The 18521-nt window shown below is 34.0% G+C and overlaps 2 protein-coding genes across 3 annotated transcripts in view; both read right to left on the reverse strand.

Moving 5' to 3' along the window:
* Positions 1-876, reverse strand: part of LOC111401129 — a 5401-nt gene extending 4525 nt beyond the window's left edge. The window contains exon 1 of the mRNA XM_023028709.1: positions 676-876. The gene's annotated coding sequence lies outside the window, so the exon portion shown is untranslated. The remainder of the gene's footprint in view (positions 1-675) is intronic.
* A 3388-nt stretch (positions 877-4264) lies between these two features.
* LOC111401130 (protein trichome berefringence-like 7) lies at positions 4265-8883 on the reverse strand. 2 transcript variants are annotated; one of them, XM_023028711.1, is made up of 5 exons: positions 8579-8883; positions 7552-8491; positions 5728-5886; positions 4872-5180; positions 4265-4519 (listed from the first exon to the last, which is right to left on the reverse strand). In XM_023028711.1, the coding sequence occupies exons 2-5, from the start codon at positions 8334-8336 to the stop codon at positions 4504-4506; spliced, it is 1269 nt and encodes a 422-aa protein (XP_022884479.1). In that variant the 5' UTR covers positions 8337-8491; positions 8579-8883; the 3' UTR covers positions 4265-4503. The 2 variants fall into 2 exon arrangements, with proteins under 2 accessions (XP_022884479.1, XP_022884478.1); XM_023028710.1 differs by having other exon boundaries at positions 7552-8883.
* Positions 8884-18521: the final 9638 nt, after the last annotated feature.

Consider the following 18521-nt stretch of genomic DNA (forward strand, 5'->3'; position numbering starts at 1 on the left):
GCCCCCCCCCCCCAGGGGGGGGGAAAAAATCCCCCCCCCCTTTTTTTTTTTTTTTTTTTTTTGGGCTTATCAAAGCTTGTCAATGATCAAGCTACCATCTATATCACCTTTTTCTAACTCCCATGTGACTACTCTCTACTTCCCATTATAATTGATTAATTTTTTCATTATATCTAATGTAAATACAAAGCTCCAACATTTCAAAAGCAAGGCTGGAACATTTGAATGCTTATGGCTCTGACTTCAACTCAAATTGAACCATTGTCCATGAAAAATAAATAAATAAATTATAAAGAATAAAGTGACACTTACTGATGCATTCCTAGTAAAAAAAATTAAAATAAAAAGCTACCAATTCGTTTTTCGAATTCTTGTTCCATTTCGAACTATAGTCTGTCCACTCAAATTTCAGTAACTACAATATAAACAACAAAAACAGGAAAATAAAAATGGACAATCACTAACACAATATAATCCCACAGCTTCTCTAACAATACAATTAGTAAATACAATCATATATTAGTACAGGAAAGAGAGATATAAAATCATTCATAAAACAAATGGACTCGCGCATACAGAAATCGGCATGGGGACCAATATGTATTATGAAATGCATCATATTTATTGCACATAGAGAAAAAAGAAAAAAGAAATAAAGAGTTGCTAAACACTTACAGCAATACATAGCGCCGGCGTCAAATGAAGATGAATTGAAGGCATAAACAGTAGCATCAGCTAAAAATATCGCACATTTAACATCATCCGTGATAAGAAAATAAGGGTATTTTTAGGGTTAGGGTTTTCTTGATTGGTGGGAAAGAGCAGAGACCAGTCTCTGCGAGGAAGAGACAGAAAGTAAGGAGGAGAGAAGAATAAAATAATTTATTAATAAAAAATGGTAAATGCTAAACGTGAATGTGCCAGAGTAAAATTCTATATCCAGATAAAGTAAGTACAATTAGGGAAGACTAAAATAAGTCGATTTTTCTGGCACGACGAAGTTTGTTCTGGCAGTGCAATTTTGTGAGGTGGAAACGTGCAATTGGTGGGGCCTGAGCTTTTTGAGGTGGTTAGGGACGTGATGACATGCTGTACTCACAGCAAGGTCGTGTTTGTTAAGAGAGAAGAGTGATTAGACGGGAAATGATAATTTCTAAGGACAGAAAAAGGTTTCTTCATCTTACCAAACATGACTTTATGTCTGTGGTCCTTTTGTCATGAAATAGACTCCATGAAATTTGAATTCCTTTTTTTCATAAAAATATTTTTGTCTAGCTATAGTTGGAACATGGAAATCCAGTGAAATTATTAGTAGCAACATTTATGGACTGATAGCATTATATTTGTTTTTGTAATCTTTATCAAAATAATAATAATAATAATAATAATTTATTTTTTTTGTCCAAAACAGCAGTAAATATTGTACACAAACATATTGAGTTGGGATAATCGAATCTATATACTAACGTATTACTAACAAAAGTTATCACTGGATGTGAGCAAAATCAGCTCCAAGCTCTATATAACATGATCTTTGATCTCGTCATGTCGGCGTCGATCCGATGTAGCTTCCAACCCAAACCGAAGAGTTTGGAATTAATACGATTTCTATTCTCACGTTTAGATTGAATAAATACATTTATCTTCAAGAATAAAATTAAGGGTTAATTCTTTTGTACAGTGGCTACTAACTGGGAAATTTACAGGTGTTGAGATAATAGCACTTGTATAACTGTAATTTTTTTTAAACAATTGTTAATGAAAATCTGTTAAGTGTTTCTCTATATAAAATCCTGTTAAACTATCCCGTACACATAACGGAATTCCAAAATTAAACTAAGGTAATCATTACTTTGGCAAGAGAATGTTCTCAAGTTGTATGGGAATCAATCAATTAAAACCATTTGACAAGACAACCTAGGATTGAAGACTAGCCCTTAGGCTATGATGGCATTAGCAAATCAACCTCCTCAACTAGATGTGCTTGGGTACGGCGGTCGTGTACCGTAACTCAAGTTTTGACGTGATCTCATCTCAATGGGTGAGATTGGGTCACCTGATGAAGTGATGTCTCTTCATTCGACAATTGCACTACATAGGACGGTGTGTTTGATTATTACTCCACCAATTAGAATCTCAGCATGGTACTAGAATGGCTTAATTTCCCATGACCAATCACATCAATCATAATCATGGCGATGTCAATTTTCATTTACCTGTATATAAGGGGCATTCTTCATGTGGTTGATTCAAGCAATTACATATTAGAGAGTCTTCAATTGTTGTCCCCCTACCAAGTCGACGGTGAATTAGATTCACTAATTTATTTACCTTTTCAGGTTCAACCAATGTTAATTTTAATTACATGAAATACTCACTCATAATTGCAATTTAAAAAATGGCATCACTAATACAAAGTTTTAATAACTAATTTCTTATTTTTACCTTTTGTTATCCACTCCATCCTTTTTTTTTTTTTTTTCACCCCATCTCCATTTTGGCAAACAATTAATTGAGTTAAGGTCGATTATAACTATAATAAATAAAAAAAATGAAACGTTTTTAATACATTTTTCAAAAAAATAAAATGATCTTTTAGATAAGATACTAAAATATGAAGCTATTTTCCATTTTGTGAGTCCTACCCAAAAAACCAAAAAAAAAAAAATAATAAAAAAAAAATAAATGAACAACAACATTTTGAGAAATTCCTTGTTGAGTTGCAGAGCCTGTCCTGGACACAGGCAAATGAGGCCTGTGCCTCTGGCCCAAAACCACAAAAGGCCTATTTTGGCCGAAAGTTTTTTTTTTTTTTTTTTTTTAAATATTGAAAGAAGGAAAATAGTTTTTTCATTAATTGTGAGATGATTGAGATATATGTTTGTTATTTTAATTTTAAATTTTAAATTAACAATATGTTGCATAATATATCGTTGAATTTTATATTTACGTTCATTTTGGGGACCTAAATTTTGGACTTCGCGTCGAACCCCGATAATCACAAGACCGGCCCTGTTGAGTTGTAATTGACTAGTTAGTCTATAGTCCCCCGCCCCTTCGTCAATGTAATGGTAGTGGGCAAGGGCGGCCTGGAGTTAGGTATGACATCTGGTATAAGGCAACTTCATTACTGCTAATATTATATCAAACTGACAAAATATTTAATAACAAAGCAATGGCATTGAACTGGATTTTGGAGTATTTTTTGTACTTGGTGAAGAAGCTTGTGTTCCTTTCTTGATTTCATCATTTCCCTTCATGTTCTTTTTACGGCATGCATGTGCAAAGTTAATGCCAATGTTGGAAATATGCTTAGTGGTATGTTATAAGATATAGAGCCTATTTGGGAGTGATTTTGAAAATTGATTTTTTGACCGTTAGGAGAAAAGTGAGATCCACGTGTGAGAGAAGAAGTCAAATATGACGACTGAAATAGTGAAATAACGGTCAAAAAATCAATTTTTTAGGAGGGAAAATCGCTCCCAAACAAGCCCATAATCCTCCAGAAGACTTCATGTATTAAGATTTGATGTTCCCTTTCACAAGGTTAAGCTTTTTGAAGGAGTAGTTCAATTTTGTTTATTTATTTAGGAAATTTGTCATAAACCCAAGGAGAAGTACACATTGTTGAAAACTTGAAATAATGGAGGTTTGTGTAATTGTTTATGAGTGAATGGTATTTCTGAACTTATCATAAATTAGGGTGGGGGTCTACGTAATTTGCTCTTTTTTATTTTTTTTTAATGTAGAATTTACCTTTGCATGCCCAACAAAATAATGACTAGTTTGAACAGACAAATTTTAAAATCCAGGCGCTAATCAAAACGATGTGCTTGTTAATGAGCTTTTATACTGTATTAAGACTTTAAAATTCCATTTTAAAATATATCAACATTGTGTAATAGCCCAAAACCTTACACGTTGACACTTTCTAGTTTTCACTGTTAGAGTACTTAACTGGTTCAACTAGACCAAATTTTGAGAGGAAACTCCACAAAATTGTATTGTCCAGTTGGTAAATTGATCTCACCTATATACGAGAAAAATAATGGAAAAAGACGATGAGGAATTTAAACTAGGTTAAATTGGTCATTTGAACTACAACGAAGAAGCCCCTTTAAGCAGGAAATAAGTAGAAAAAAATTATAAGGTGTCAATTTGTCATTGGTCTTTAGGGGAAATTATGTCATCTGTTAAAGAAACTAATGAAAATGGCAAGCAAAAATGGATAGAGTTAACCAAATACGGTACTTATAAAACTTGATACAAGGAAATAACAATATTATATGGCTTTCACATTCCTAAACATTTTCTGGAGAAGTTAGTATTACAACAGTATAATAAAAATTCTGATCAGTTGACAACAAAACAGTTGATACATTTCTCCTTTTCTTTGACAAAAAAATCGAAAAATAATTGAACAAAGTTTTCTGCTATTTTAACAACTGCACAATTCATTGATCTTTAACTGGATGATACCTTGGCTGGATTGTGAGCATGAGCTCATAGATTATTGAATCTGCATAAAAGAATACAAAACGAGGTGCTTCAGCTACTATTCTATCAGTAATAGATAAGAAATAAAGGATTGATTAGTCCTTGAGCTCGAACGATGATTATTTCTCTTCCAAGTTTGCCTTTTTTTTCCTCCTACAAATGGCAGAAAAATTCAAGGATCCTAATTTGATGTCCCAGAAGAAACAGGAGGAATCCATCTCTAAACATCTTGATGCATATGCTTAAAAGACCTCGAATGAGTTGGCAATGGAACTTCCATATGTGTAGTTCACCATGTGGCCAAACCAAACCAGCTCCGGGATAAAAACTACTCCAAACTACCTAAAAAAGAGGTAAAGGGCAATTAAACATACCCTGAGCTTGCACTCATAGTTTCAGGTTCGTTGCTACCAAGTAGGTATGAAATGACTAATTCATTCCATATATCAGGTACTCCAGGTAAACACCAGTGGCTACAATCAGATAAAGATGACTTGTCACTCCAAGTACCCACATGAGCATCACTTCGAAATGCTGACATCGGAGTTATATGCAAAACCGTAACAGGAACTGACATATTGTTTACCACCTCGAATACTGTGTCTGAAAATTGACTACCGTCTTTCCCTCTGGCCTCTAAAAGAGGAAACTTTGTGACATTGCATTGCCGCAGAGTTAGATTCCTGGTGCAAAAACAAACCACCATTTTTTAAAATAAATCTCTTGCAATTAGCCAAAATACATTAAAAAAAAAAATAATAAAAAAATAATAATAATAATAATAATAAAATTAAAATTTAGAAAAAAAAAAAAAAAAAAAAAAAAAAAAAGATTAAGGAGAAACTGGTGCAGATAGAAATAGCAAACTAATTGTAGTAACAGCTTCATTATGAAAAAAGTATCACTTTCCAGATCCTTTTAAAGGAATAATAACCAAAATATTATAGATCCTTCAACTTTTGAAAGCAAAAACATGTATTTATCAACGGAAGTCAGATGAGGTAAGCTCCAAGGAATTTGAGCTGTCTCAACGTTTTTCAAATTTAATACCAGTTAAGGTAAAAATAATAAACTTGTTCCACATTAAGGAAAAAAGATTATATGATAATGACGAGGACCAGTGAAAGATAAAGCAAGGAATACCAACATTTATATTTGCAGCAAAAGAAAATAGAAATTTGATGGTGTGCATATGGAAAGCTAAATATTTTTCAAAGAACAGCACAGTACCTCCAGTGAGAAGGCTCAAAAGTTCGGAAGAAGACCCGCGTTCTTTTTGGATTTATCTTCCTGTCAACCCATGATGCCCAAGTGTTTATTGCTGTTCTGAAGGCAGAGGTAATTTGCATTCCAAGCTTCAGAGAATTACCAACTTGAAAATAGCATCCCCTGCCAAGACAAGAAATTCAGAAGTTAGCTTAACACATACATCAAAAAACAGCCACACAAAAAGACTCTCATCTGGAACAAAAAACTAGTTAACCATATTAGAAAAATTACTGTAAGCTGCCAGTTAATCAGATTTTTTTGTGCCATCCGACACTAATGTGTCAGACATCATATGCAGACAGATCAATGTAAAAAACTTATAACTTAAACTATGATATTCTGTATCATGAACAACTTATGGGCAAAATCTAGAAGTAGTGTACATGTAAAGGAACAACTCGTTATGAAAAAACGCAATGGTCTATAACTGATCTGGATAAGTGAAGCCTATCAAAATGAATTAGGATGTCCAAGTCTAATTTGAGTTCCAGAATCAAGAAACTTATGAGTGGGACAGTTAAAAGTTACTAACAAAAGACAGAAGGTATCCCTAAGAAATTCAATACAACAATTTTGAGCAATTCCATAAAACTGTTACATTTCTATTACTCGCCAGGAGAAAAAGGTAAATGTAAATCAGAAGATTCAGGACTATATGTTATTTATGCTAGCTTTCCTTGCTTTCCTTTCCGGGTAGGATAGGATTCTACTTTCATCCGGTTGTAACAAATAAGATATGATTGATTTGGAAATTTTTAACACCATCAACACTGTTAAATTATACAAGTCTAAGTAATCATGAATTTGCACATAGAAGTCGAAATGGACCAAATAAAGATTAGATTCCATTTTTATTTGATGATCCCATAGGGTCAGGAATGCAATCGTATTTTTCTTGCTCTGAACTACATGCTTTTCATATTCTTAAATACATCATAAATTACAAAAAAATTATTTGGAGCCTTGCTTTCCAAACCATAACAAAATATACAATATCATCAAATTCCCCTCAGGAAACAAAGTAGTAACAGCTGCAACAGCAACATCACCAAAAATGATTAATTCAACTCTTCAACTTGGAGGGGAGAAAAACAGGGGAGGGGGGTTAAATCTTAAACTAAAGGGGAACAAAACATTAAAGCTTCACAAGTTAGTGGCTTTGGGCCATTGTGAGTATAATTTACCTGAAAGCATTTGCTTGTTTGTTAGTGATTTTAAGTGTTCAGAAGTCATGGACTATATGTCGAAAAAAGAAAGTAAGAGCAAGAACATTGTTTTGTTTTTCCTTTTTTTGTTTTTCTTTTTCGTTTTCCCTTTTTTTCGCTGCAATTAAATCGTAAAAGAACAAAAAGTTCCTAAAGTTTATTTTGATCCAAAAAAATCTCGAAAAAGTTTACCTAGCTCAAAGTAACCAACTAAGCAATTTTAAATCCTTACCCAAACACTTATCCTCTGTCTAACACTGTTAACAAAGTGAAGCAATTGAACAAAAACAATCCTGCAAAACTAAAAATCTAAGCTGGTTGAGTTAAAGTCAAAAGAATTATTTTCTTGAGAAATTAAAGTTTTCCTTGTTAAGAAGTTCAATGTACTGTCTAGTGTATAAGAGAAAGGGGTCTAGAGGAGGAGCTGACCGTAATGAGAGATTTTGAATGTTTACTTATAATGGCACGGAAAGATCTAATAAAAACACTTGAAATTGTCGATCATTCAATCAATACACGTATAGAAACTGAATGGATGGGCCAACGTGAAATTCATGCTTAAAGAAAGAAGGAAACTTACATTCCAAAAAGCTTCCCTGGAACCCACCATTGACCAGAATTGAAAATAAGAACATCTGAATCAATCCACTCCTTACTGATATCATCCAATTTGTCCAACTTAAGCGTTGATCTAACTCTCCTTGGTCCATGTTTAGGTGCCCAGTAGTGTTGCACAAGGAAAACTGATCGGTAGAATTCGATAGTGAAATTAAAGGAACTGAACCTTACCCCTAAAAATCTAATTTGTTTGGTGATCTTGTTCCCGTTGACTTCATACACAGTACTCTTATCTTCCAGCCCAGTCATTAGCAAACATATTAAAGATTCCCATTGTGTTCTACTCATCGAATCACCAACAAAAACAACTCTTTTATTTCGGAGCATTTCCAAAACACGCTGCACGTTAACTCTTGGAATAACACAATTCTTTGGCTTCCACCTCCATTTTATATAATCGTTATCTGTTCGGCCATTGTCCAGGCAGTTGAATCCTTGCTCTACAAAAGGGCATTCCGAAGCATTGTACAAGGGGTAACTATCATCCAATACCCAATTTCCATCAAATACATCACATGTATCGTCTGAAACACTGAAGTTGGAAAATCTATCCTCGCGGTCATGGAACGAATGTGTAAGATTCGGTAGGACATATAAGTACCCACAACCGATGACAAAGAAAAAGGAAACAATAGATCCAACCACAATTAGTGCACAAAACAGGTTCGAAACCCAAGTCTTCCTACTAAATCTGGGGCTGCTAGCAGCCCTCTGTTTAAAGGAAACACTTCTATTATAACTACTCATACCCACATTTGACCTAAATAGCTTCAAAAACTGAAGCCAAGATTACCATTAAAAATCCCTTGTCGGGCACCCAATTCATCGGCAAGCTCATTGACATAGGAAACAAATCAATAGACTCGCCGTTTACCGACCAATCACTACCATACCAAATTTAGCTGCAATCATCAGCAATGTCAGCAAACAGAAATTGAATCATTGAAATACCACGAAGCATGGAATTAATAAAAAATCCAAAACTTTACCATTGTCGATCCAAGAGAGCCTCGAGAATTCAAACTATGACCTCATTAATCACAACCCAGTACAAAATACATATTAAATTCAGATGCGCATCCAAGACTTCTCCAGAAAAGCAATCCCAACCGCTAAAGAGTATGGCTTTCTAAAATCTTGAATCAATCTGAAACGTACAACTACGTGGTGGAGATCGAGAAAGTGGTACAAAACTATAAAATAGAAATCAAAGCCTTCGAACAACAACTACGTGGAATGCAGCACGGTTAGCTGTTTGGCAGAGGCTAATTATGTAACTTCCTTTAACTAATTTACCATAAGGGTATGTTTGCCAGGAAAATAGAACTCTCCCGAACTTTCAATTCCCTTCCATATCATTAGCTAATTAATTTCCTTCATTTTCAATATATATTTTACCTTAAAAAATAAAAATAAATAAATATAGGGTTCCCCACTCGTTATATTTGTTTGCACCAAACATGGCCCTAAGTCACCAGGGGTGTTTATGAAATGGCCAAGTGAACGAATTGGAAAAAAGGGAGGCCACCACAACACTCTCGATTAATTTGAATTTATCTTATAGTTTTTTTCATAAATAGATGATGTCATAATTAGTATCGACAAAATATATTTATGGAAATCCATCGCAAAATATGTGCAGCACCTTAAATCATTAGAGAACAATAATTTAATTATTTGCATTAATCTTTGCAATTGAAATGTTTTATAAAAAGAGAATGACAATTCATTAATGACGGGATCATTAGTTTACAGTCTTATTGGAAGGATGATAATAATTCATTTCATCCAGAAGTCCAAAGATATAGTCCTCACCATTTTCAAAGTACAAAATTAATTTAAATCTCTATTCTCAAATGAATTTTACTGGTTGTACAATCAGAATTGACAACCTCGATTAACAAATTCATCATAGGAGGGAGGTCCACAATTTTTTTATTCATCGTGAGCCCCTTTCCATATGTGTGGTTGTTAACCCCGATTGTACATATAACATTGTTGATTCTCAAATGGTGCATATTGCACTCATAGTCACAAACTTTTAGCAAAATTTCAAATATCTCACTGAAGTCTAATATGTCTGAAATGAGTAAGTGAACTTAAAATTATTTTCAATATTTCACTTTTGTGTAGCATTCTATCGACCTTTTTTTTTTTTTTTTTTTTCAAATTGATGAGAATTCCTTAGTTGGCACACTATGTTGTATTTGATCGTCCACATCGCTATGTGGCATTCTAAAAAAATAAAAGGATTACAAAGTAGAATGTGGGTCATTACAATGTATTTAGATAAAAAGATCAAAAATTCTTGTTATATTATGATACTTAATGATGAAGTGTAGTGGTGTATTGACATAAAATGCATTGATCACGCAGAAATTTTGTCACGATATGGCTACCAATTATGCAATTTTCATCAATTTGAGATACAAAGTGGTGACCTTATAAGCTAAACAAGTTCGATAACCCAATTGGGATAGATTAAAATATATTGACCAAATTAAAATTTCAGGGAAATTTTGAAATAAAATATAGGGAACAATTCACAGATACATTAAAAAAAGTTCACTAATTTCATACTTCTGAAACTTTTTATTCTCAAATAGTTTTTTATACTTTTTTATGTTTATCATTTTTTAATTTAATTTAATTTTTATTATTATTATTTTTTTTTACAATTAAATGTTGTAACATAATGTATTAGATTTTGTGAAATTATGTTAAACACCTATTTTCATACTCTCATTATCATCATCACTTTTAACATAGTTATTAATTCATTACATATATTTTGTTATCTATTTCCACATTTGCTGCAACCACCAATACCACCACTACTCATATCTAATATATCCGCCCATCCTATTTCCCCTTCTTTCAACCTTCCTTTTCTCTCTTCATACTATTTGTGTTTTTCATTTATTTGCTATGTAAACTTCTATCGAGTCTTGTACTCCACTATATATGTATTGTATTTGCGTTAAGAAAAGCTAACCTCCATTAAGAATTGGGGGAAAAAGCCGAAGCTCTCACTATTAAAGAGACTGGCTTTTTTCTAGCAGAAGATGGCAAAAGTGTAACACAAGATCCATAATAATAATAATAACATTTTTCTTTATTTTATTTTATTTTTTTGAATATATGGAGTATTATTCAAATGCAAACCCATTCCATAGCATCAATATTCCATTTCATCTCTTTCACTAAATTGACAGTCATCAACAGCTATAATTTGTCAATTTGGCAACATTAGCTATCTTTGCTTTACACATTCTCAATTTCCAACAAAATTTTGTAATTTTTCAAATGCAAGGTTTCCTAAATTTCACGTGCAAAAAATTATACACACTGTATTTTGCAGTATTTTTTGTTGGAGTCTTGCATCACATATTGACAACATGGAATTAAAAAGAAAAGAAGAAAAGTCGAAATTGGAAAAAAAGCCAGATCAAAAGTAGTTAGCTAGTTATTACAGCTCACTTAGTTAGTTATTACAGCTCGGTTAGTTAGCTATCACATTTTACTTTATTGTTACGGTACGTTATAAAATGTAGCCAAGGCACTGATGCAAAATTCATTCAATTTAGTTCATTAAAAAATAAATTCTTCATCTCTAGCCCGCATTCTTTCCTGCTCTATCGAAAATCAATTTGCTTCTTTACATGGTATCAGAGCTTTCTTCAAGAAAATGCTTCCGCAACATCACCTACTAGAATAATATCACCCATTTGAGACGGTGCTCTGCAAAATCATCTCTTCTCTACAGAAATTCCACAAAAATTCTGCTTTGGAATTCTGTATGCTAATCTGCTGAAATGAGTGTTGATAATTCTAAACTTTCTGCTACCAACCCCTCAAATGTCTCCTCGGGTTCATATTATCTACACCCAAGTGACAATCTTGGTGCTTTGTTAGTCTCAGAAATCTTCAATGGAGAAAACTATGTCACCTAGAGTCGATCAATCACCATGGCTTTGACAGTCAAGAACAAGGTAAAATTCATTGGTGGCTCTATCACTCCTCCTTCCACTGATCAAATCGTCGATCATACGGCGTGGCTACGTGTAAACAATTTAGTTCTCTCTTGGTTGATGAATTCAATTTCTAAGGAAGTATGAAATAGCCTGCTATTTGTGACATTTGTCATTGATCTATGGAATGAACTCAAAATAAGATATCTAAGGAGTGATGGACCAAGGGTTTTTCATCTTGAGAAATCCCTGAGCTGTATAAGTCAAGGATCATCATCTGTTACTGAATACTTCAGTACCTTTAAGACTCTTTGGGATGAATACATTAACTACAGATCATTTCCAACTTGTACCTATGGAAAGATAGCATCATGCACTTGTGAATTGTTCAAGTTTCGACAAGCTAGACAACAATCTGACTATGTTCTCAAATTTTTGGTTGGCTAAATGATTCTTTTGCTTCCATAGAAGTCAATTACTCCTTATGGTTCCATTGCCTAGTATGGGGAAAGTCTTTTCCTTACTGCTTCAAGAAGAAAGCCAGAGACAACTCACAAACTCTATCACATACAATGAGACACATGCTTTGATGGCCAAGCTGCTCAATCAACAAAATTACCAACCAAAGTCACTCAAGGATAAGTCTAAGTCTTCCTTGCATTGCACCTACTGTAGCTATAATGGACATAGGGTAGACAAGGGTTTCCAACTCCATGGATATCCACCTGGCTGGACTGGACCAAAAACAAAAAGGCATGTTTTTGCACACGTTATCTTTACAAATCAAAAGTCTGGCAATCAGAATAGTAATGAGCAACCAAGGTTTTCTTTTACTCCAGAAGAGTTTCAAAAATTAATGGCGCTTGCTAACATAATGCCATTTGATTCTTCCACCTAGAACAATAATCAACCAGCAGCTAACATTGTCTCTACATCTCACTTTTCCGATAAAACACAATCCATATCACACTTAGCTTACTGTAGTTCTGTCTCTTCTACATCACACTCCAATTTATCTTGGATTCTTGACACTGGTGCAACAGAGCACATGATCTATTCACCACGTCTATATTATTCCACACCAAAATCTATCAATGCATCTATAAATCTTCCCAATGGTATTAGAGTCCCTACGTCACATATTGATATTGTATATCTCTCCAACTCTTTGTTCCTTCATAATGTCCTATGTGTTCCCACTTTCTCATTTAACTTATTATCTGTTTCCAAACTTACCAAACAATCTGATCTCTGCCTTACTTTTACTGCCTCTCATTTTACCCTGTAGGACCCATCAATGAAGAAGATGATTGGTATTGCCTTTGAGAAAGATGGGCTTTACCACTTGATTCCAGTTTCATCAAAGGCTCATCCTTGCAATACATCTCAATTTGCTTCTGTACCTTTTGCTTTAGCTATTACTCACAACCAGTTAGACATATGGCACTACAGGCTGAGACATGTGTCCAGTACAAGATTATCCTCTCTCAAAAAAATTGAACCATCCATTACTCTTGATTGTACACATGTTTGTGATACATGTCCTCTAGCAAAACAAAGGAAACTTCTTTTCTCTATGTCACAAAATAAATCCAATATAAAGTTTGATCTGATTCATCACATTTGGGGTCCTTTCAGCCCTTTTTCATACTGTGGTTTTAAATATTTTTTTGACTATTGTAGATGATATCACAAGGTGTACTTGGGTATACATGATGAAAGCAAAATCAGAAGTGCTATCCTTAATCAAAGCCTTTTGTAAAATGGTAGAAAATCAATACTCTGTCCCTATCAAAATCTTACGGTTTGACAACGGTCCAAAGTTCATTCTCACCAAATTTTACAACAAATATGGCACCATACATCAATGAAGTTGTGTAGAATCTCCACAACAAAATAGAGTTATGGAAAGAAAACACCAACACCTACTAAATACAGCTAGAGCACTAATGTTTCAAGCAAATTTGCCCCAAAACTTTTGGAGTAACTATGTACACAATGCAACCCACATTATCAACAAAATTCCTACACCACTTCTCCAAAACAAAACCCCATTAGAGATGCTCTTTGATAAGCCACCCAATCTTGCTCATCTAAAAGTTTTTGGTTGCCTCTGTTTTGCATCTACATTGGCAAACCACAAACAAAAATTCAACCCAAGAGCAACAAAATGCATATTCTTTGGATATCCTCTGGCCTACAAAGGATACAAGCTTATGAGCTTAAACACTAACAAGATATTTGTTTCTAGAAATGTTATATTTCATGAAACAATTTTCCCTTTCAACGTCCTTCCATGCAATCCTAAAACGCATTCCTTCTTATTTCCTAATTCAGAATTCTTTCCAGATTCATGTCCTATCAGACCACACTTGCCTCCAATTCACAATGTACAATCTATATCATCCATCGATAACCATTACTTTTCTTGTAAACCAGTCAGAACAAGCCTCTCCTACCTTTTCCCTTCTACCAACCACTGACCAAACACCGGATCAAAATGCTTAACAAATCAAAAAGTCCAACAGAGCCAAACACACACCTACTTACATGCAGGATTACTATTGTAGTAATTTCTCCTCATCTCAATAGGCAACCCAGGCATCTACTTTAATTGATGACTCCTCAATTGCAGGTACTCTCTATCCTATTCATCATTTTCTTTCAACTAATAGGCTATCTTCTTCACATAAAGCTTTTTTAGCATCTATTTCAAACACTTCAGAGCCTAAAACGTTTAAGTAAGCCTCCCAAATACCTGAATGGCAAGCTGCCATGCAAAATGAATTCCATGCCTTGGAGTTGAATAAAACTTAGGAGCTTGTTACTCTTCCTCAAAATAAAGTAGCCATTGGTTGCAAATGGAACGGTAGAAAGGCACAAATCTAGATTGGTGGCAAAAGGGGTATAACCAATAAGAAGGTTTAGATTTTTTTGATACTTTCTCTCCCATGGCAAAAATCACTTCCATTTGACTCTTACTTGCTATGGCTGCAATAAAAAATTGGCATCTTAACCAACTTGATGTAAATAAGGCATTTTTACATGGGGATTTAGATGAAGAGGTCTACATGAAATTGCGTCTTAGAATGATCGCAAAAGGTGGACCAAAAGTTTGCAGATTGTTGAAGAGTCTCTATGGTCTAAAGCAAGCTTCTCTGCAATGGTTTGCTAAGTTGTCCAATGCCCTTCTCTATGGTTTTGTCCAAGGCAACTTAGATTGCTCCCTGTTCATCAAGAAATTCGATAATTTTTTTATTGTCTTGCTTGTCTATGTGGATGATGTGATATTCGCCGGTGATAGTCTCTGAAAAGTCAAAAGTTGAAAGCTCTTTTGCATGACAAGTTCACCATTAAAGATCTAAGGCAACTGAAATATTTCCTTGGTCTAGAGGTCGTAAGATCCCAATCTGGTATATCTTTGTGCCAAAGAAATTATGCCCTTGATATTCTCGAAGATACTGGCTTCATTGGATCAAAACCTACTACTTTTCCCATAGAATCCACTCTCAATTTATCTGCAGGTGACACGAACTTGTATGAGGATCCATCGAACTATCGAAGACTTGTTGAGAAATTATTATACTTAACTATCATAAGGCCTGACTTAGCATACTCTGTCCAAGTGCTTAGTCAGTTCCTTGCTAAAACTATTGTAATTCATCATCAAGTAGCAACAAGAGTGTTGAGATACCTAAAGGCTACACTAGGTCAAGGTTTTTTTTTTCCTTCTTCTTCAGACTTGCAACTAAAGGCCTTCTCAAATAGTGATAGGGCAGATTGTATAGACACTCGAAAAAGTGTCACTAGTTTTGCAATTTTTCTTGGCAATTCATTGATCTCTTGGAAATCAAAGAAACAAGCCACCATCAGTCGCTCATCAGCAGAGGCTGAGTATCGAGCACTTGCGAAATACAATGGCTCCTTTATGCTCTACAGGACTTGAACGTTGCCCATCCACAACCGACTTCTATTTATATAGACAGCAAGTCAACATTATCCATAGCCACCAACCCAGTCCAACACGAGAGAACAAAGCACATTCAAATTGATTGTCATCTTGTTCAGGAAAAGTTCCACCAAAATGTTATCAAGCTATTTCACGTCCCATCCAGACTTCAGCTCGCAGACATTTTTCACAAAGCCCTTTGGCTCTCTATCTTTTCATCACACTCTTCACAAGATGAACATTCTTGACATACATGTTCATCTTGGGGAGGGTGTTGGAGTCTTGCATCACAAATTGACAAGATGGAATTAAAAAGAAAAGAAGGAAAGTCAAAATTGGAAGAAAAGCCAGCTCAGAAGTAGTTGGTTAGTTATTACAGCTCAGTTAGTAAGCTATTACATTTTACTTTATTGTTACAATACAGTATAAAATATAGCCAAAGACTGTGATACGTTGCATATAACGTTCCAATTATTTTTCCTTACTTAGATTAAATGGGGGGGGGGGTGTGGTTAGTTGAACTAAGGAAAGCGATAAATTTTAACTAGAAAAGACTTGAAATCTGAAATAAACAAAGTTGTTCTTGATTGAATGCGAAAATATGTGATTGGGGGATATTTCGTCACCACGAGAATGATTTTCATGTCAATTACAACAATAGATTTTCGTTCTCAAGATTAACAACAATTCGAGAATAATTACAAGCTCAATTACCTCAATTTCTTCTTAAATATTAGTCGAATAAAACAAGCTCTTTACTCAACCCTATTCCTTAAACAACCTAGAACAAGCTCTCTAAATTTAATTTAACAAACACATTACGACAAAAGAGATGAATTGAATTAAGGGTAAACTCGCAAGCTCGGTTTACAAACATAAGTGTTAATCCACATACATTCAATTGAAAATTCTTCATAATCTATCGAAATGTAATTGCTACTAGGTTTTGGAATCAATAGATACTACGTACTACTAATTTTAAAATAGCATTATTAAAACAACTTAACCATTTAGTTGTACACCTAAACAATCAAGAAGAACAAAATAAACATTTAACACAATGGATTAAACACATTAATCAAGAAAATTATAAAGCACAAATTAATTGAAAATCATAACTCGGGTTTGAAATAATCCACAATCACAAAATATAATTAATTACCCATGAAATATCCACAAATAACTAACAATTTCTTACAAAACATTGATGGAAAAACTGAAAAAAAAAACTTATTGATAAAGAGAGAAATGGTTGAAAATCCTTCAATATAAATGGGTCATCTTCTCCAAGCTAATGCACCATCTCCATATTCCAATTTTCCCCAAAATATCTTAGAAAATAAAGGTGAAAGGAAAAAAAAAAAAAAAAAAAAAAAAAAAGCAAGAAGAAGAAGAAGAACCAGCTACCTCTCAAGTTAGAATGAAAAATCTTGTGTTTGGTTGAATGTTTTAACCTAAAACCTAAAGGAAATTGCAGCATTGGTCCCTGAAAATTTGAAAACAATTAAAAACGGCTCGAGTGGCGCCTGGGCGCCATAGTTTCTGTTTATGCTCGGGCTAGGCGTCGTGCTGAATTTTTTTTTTTTAAATATTCTTTCGGCTGCGTCTTTGGTCGTCTTCTTCGTTTACTTTTATCTTTAGCTCGTTTCTCGCATAAATTCCTTCAATTCATCGTTTAATCTCGAGTTTTCACCTACAAAATAAAAATAAGAAAATTAAGTAATAAATCGCTAATAAAACTCGCAAATATCTAAGTTTAATGGTCCGAATAAGCGCAATAAACTCGCATTTATCAGTCTGATGTAAAATTCAATCAATTCAGTTCATTAATAAATCAATTCTTCATCTCTAACCTGTATTCTTTTCTGGTCTATCGAGAATCAATCTTGTTCTTTACATTTTTCTTTAAATGCAATAAAAAATCAATATTAATTTTCAAGTCACTCCCTATTTTTGTAATATGCACTTATGATAATGTCTTGTGCTAAACAAGCATAAAGCTACTCTATTTGATCCCTTCCCAAACTTTAACTGGCCAAATAAACAAGTAATCATTGGTCTTCTCTACCTCAATTCGTCATTTAGAATTCTATACATTCGGTTTGTTCGTATACGCTTCTTCTAATTTGAAGAGGGACAATTATTTTCTTTCACAACTCACTCTAGATCAATAATTGTCAATGGTTATATTATACCGAACTTTATTCAATCCGGACAACTTCCCTCTAAGGAAAACATACGAGATAAGTATAGATTATTAAGTCAGAATATATAAAATCTAATTTCATGTTTCGAAATGGTAAATACTTATAATTTGTTGGGAAAGTACAAACAAAGTTCACAAGACTACTGCACTTAATGGTTTAATCTTTTAGAATGAAAATCTAATTCCCCACAAGTGGTAGAGCCTCAGCCCTAACCTTAGTTATGTGAGTGCACAAGACAGATCCTGAGCTGCAACTGAAGAAGGTGGTGGTTCATGGTTTTCCATAGGTGAAAAAAATCCTTGGTTGTCTCGTAAGGTGGTTGTTCCCTCGGAAGACAGTGGCCCGACATCATGGAAGAGTTGAGCCTTAATAAAGCATATAATCTTTCGTTATAATTTGATGGACAAAGATGGATACACTATCGCTTGAAAAGGAGCCAAGATAACATGGTACTCATTCAAAGGGAGGATTGTACAAAAATTTAAGACAAAGTCCTATATCTATTAAGTATTAAATAGACAGCAGACTTACAAGAGATTAAGGTACATCGCCTAATATGTTTACTTTTTGAACCTAAAGAATCTTGAGATCTTAAACATCTAGCTAAAAGCCTAAAAATTTGACAAGTTTACAAGAAGTGTCAAAAAATGTACATGTATGGAGCATGTAAGTTAGATGGAAGTTTCATTAGTATGGGTTTCCTGGCTTGAATACTTTCACATAAAGTGAAATTTTTAGTCTTTATAATTCAATTAAAGCCTACTCCTAGCTATATATATAGCTGATAGAAAGAACACCTTCAAAT

This window comes from Olea europaea, chromosome 10 (assembly GCF_002742605.1).
Source record: "Olea europaea var. sylvestris chromosome 10, O_europaea_v1, whole genome shotgun sequence".
NCBI lineage: Eukaryota > Viridiplantae > Streptophyta > Magnoliopsida > Lamiales > Oleaceae > Olea > Olea europaea.

Excerpts from the sequence above, each read along its gene's own strand:
- LOC111401130 (XM_023028711.1), bottom strand. The coding sequence starts at position 8,336 with ATGAGTAGTTATAATAGAAGTGTTTCCTTTAAACAGAGGGCTGCTAGC. Across the intron at positions 5,887-7,551 it reads CCAGGGAAGCTTTTTGGAAT|GGGATGCTATTTTCAAGTTG; the intron begins GTAAGTTTCCTT and ends TTGTCTTGGCAG. Across the intron at positions 5,181-5,727 it reads TTTGAGCCTTCTCACTGGAG|GAATCTAACTCTGCGGCAAT; the intron begins GTACTGTGCTGT and ends TTTTTGCACCAG.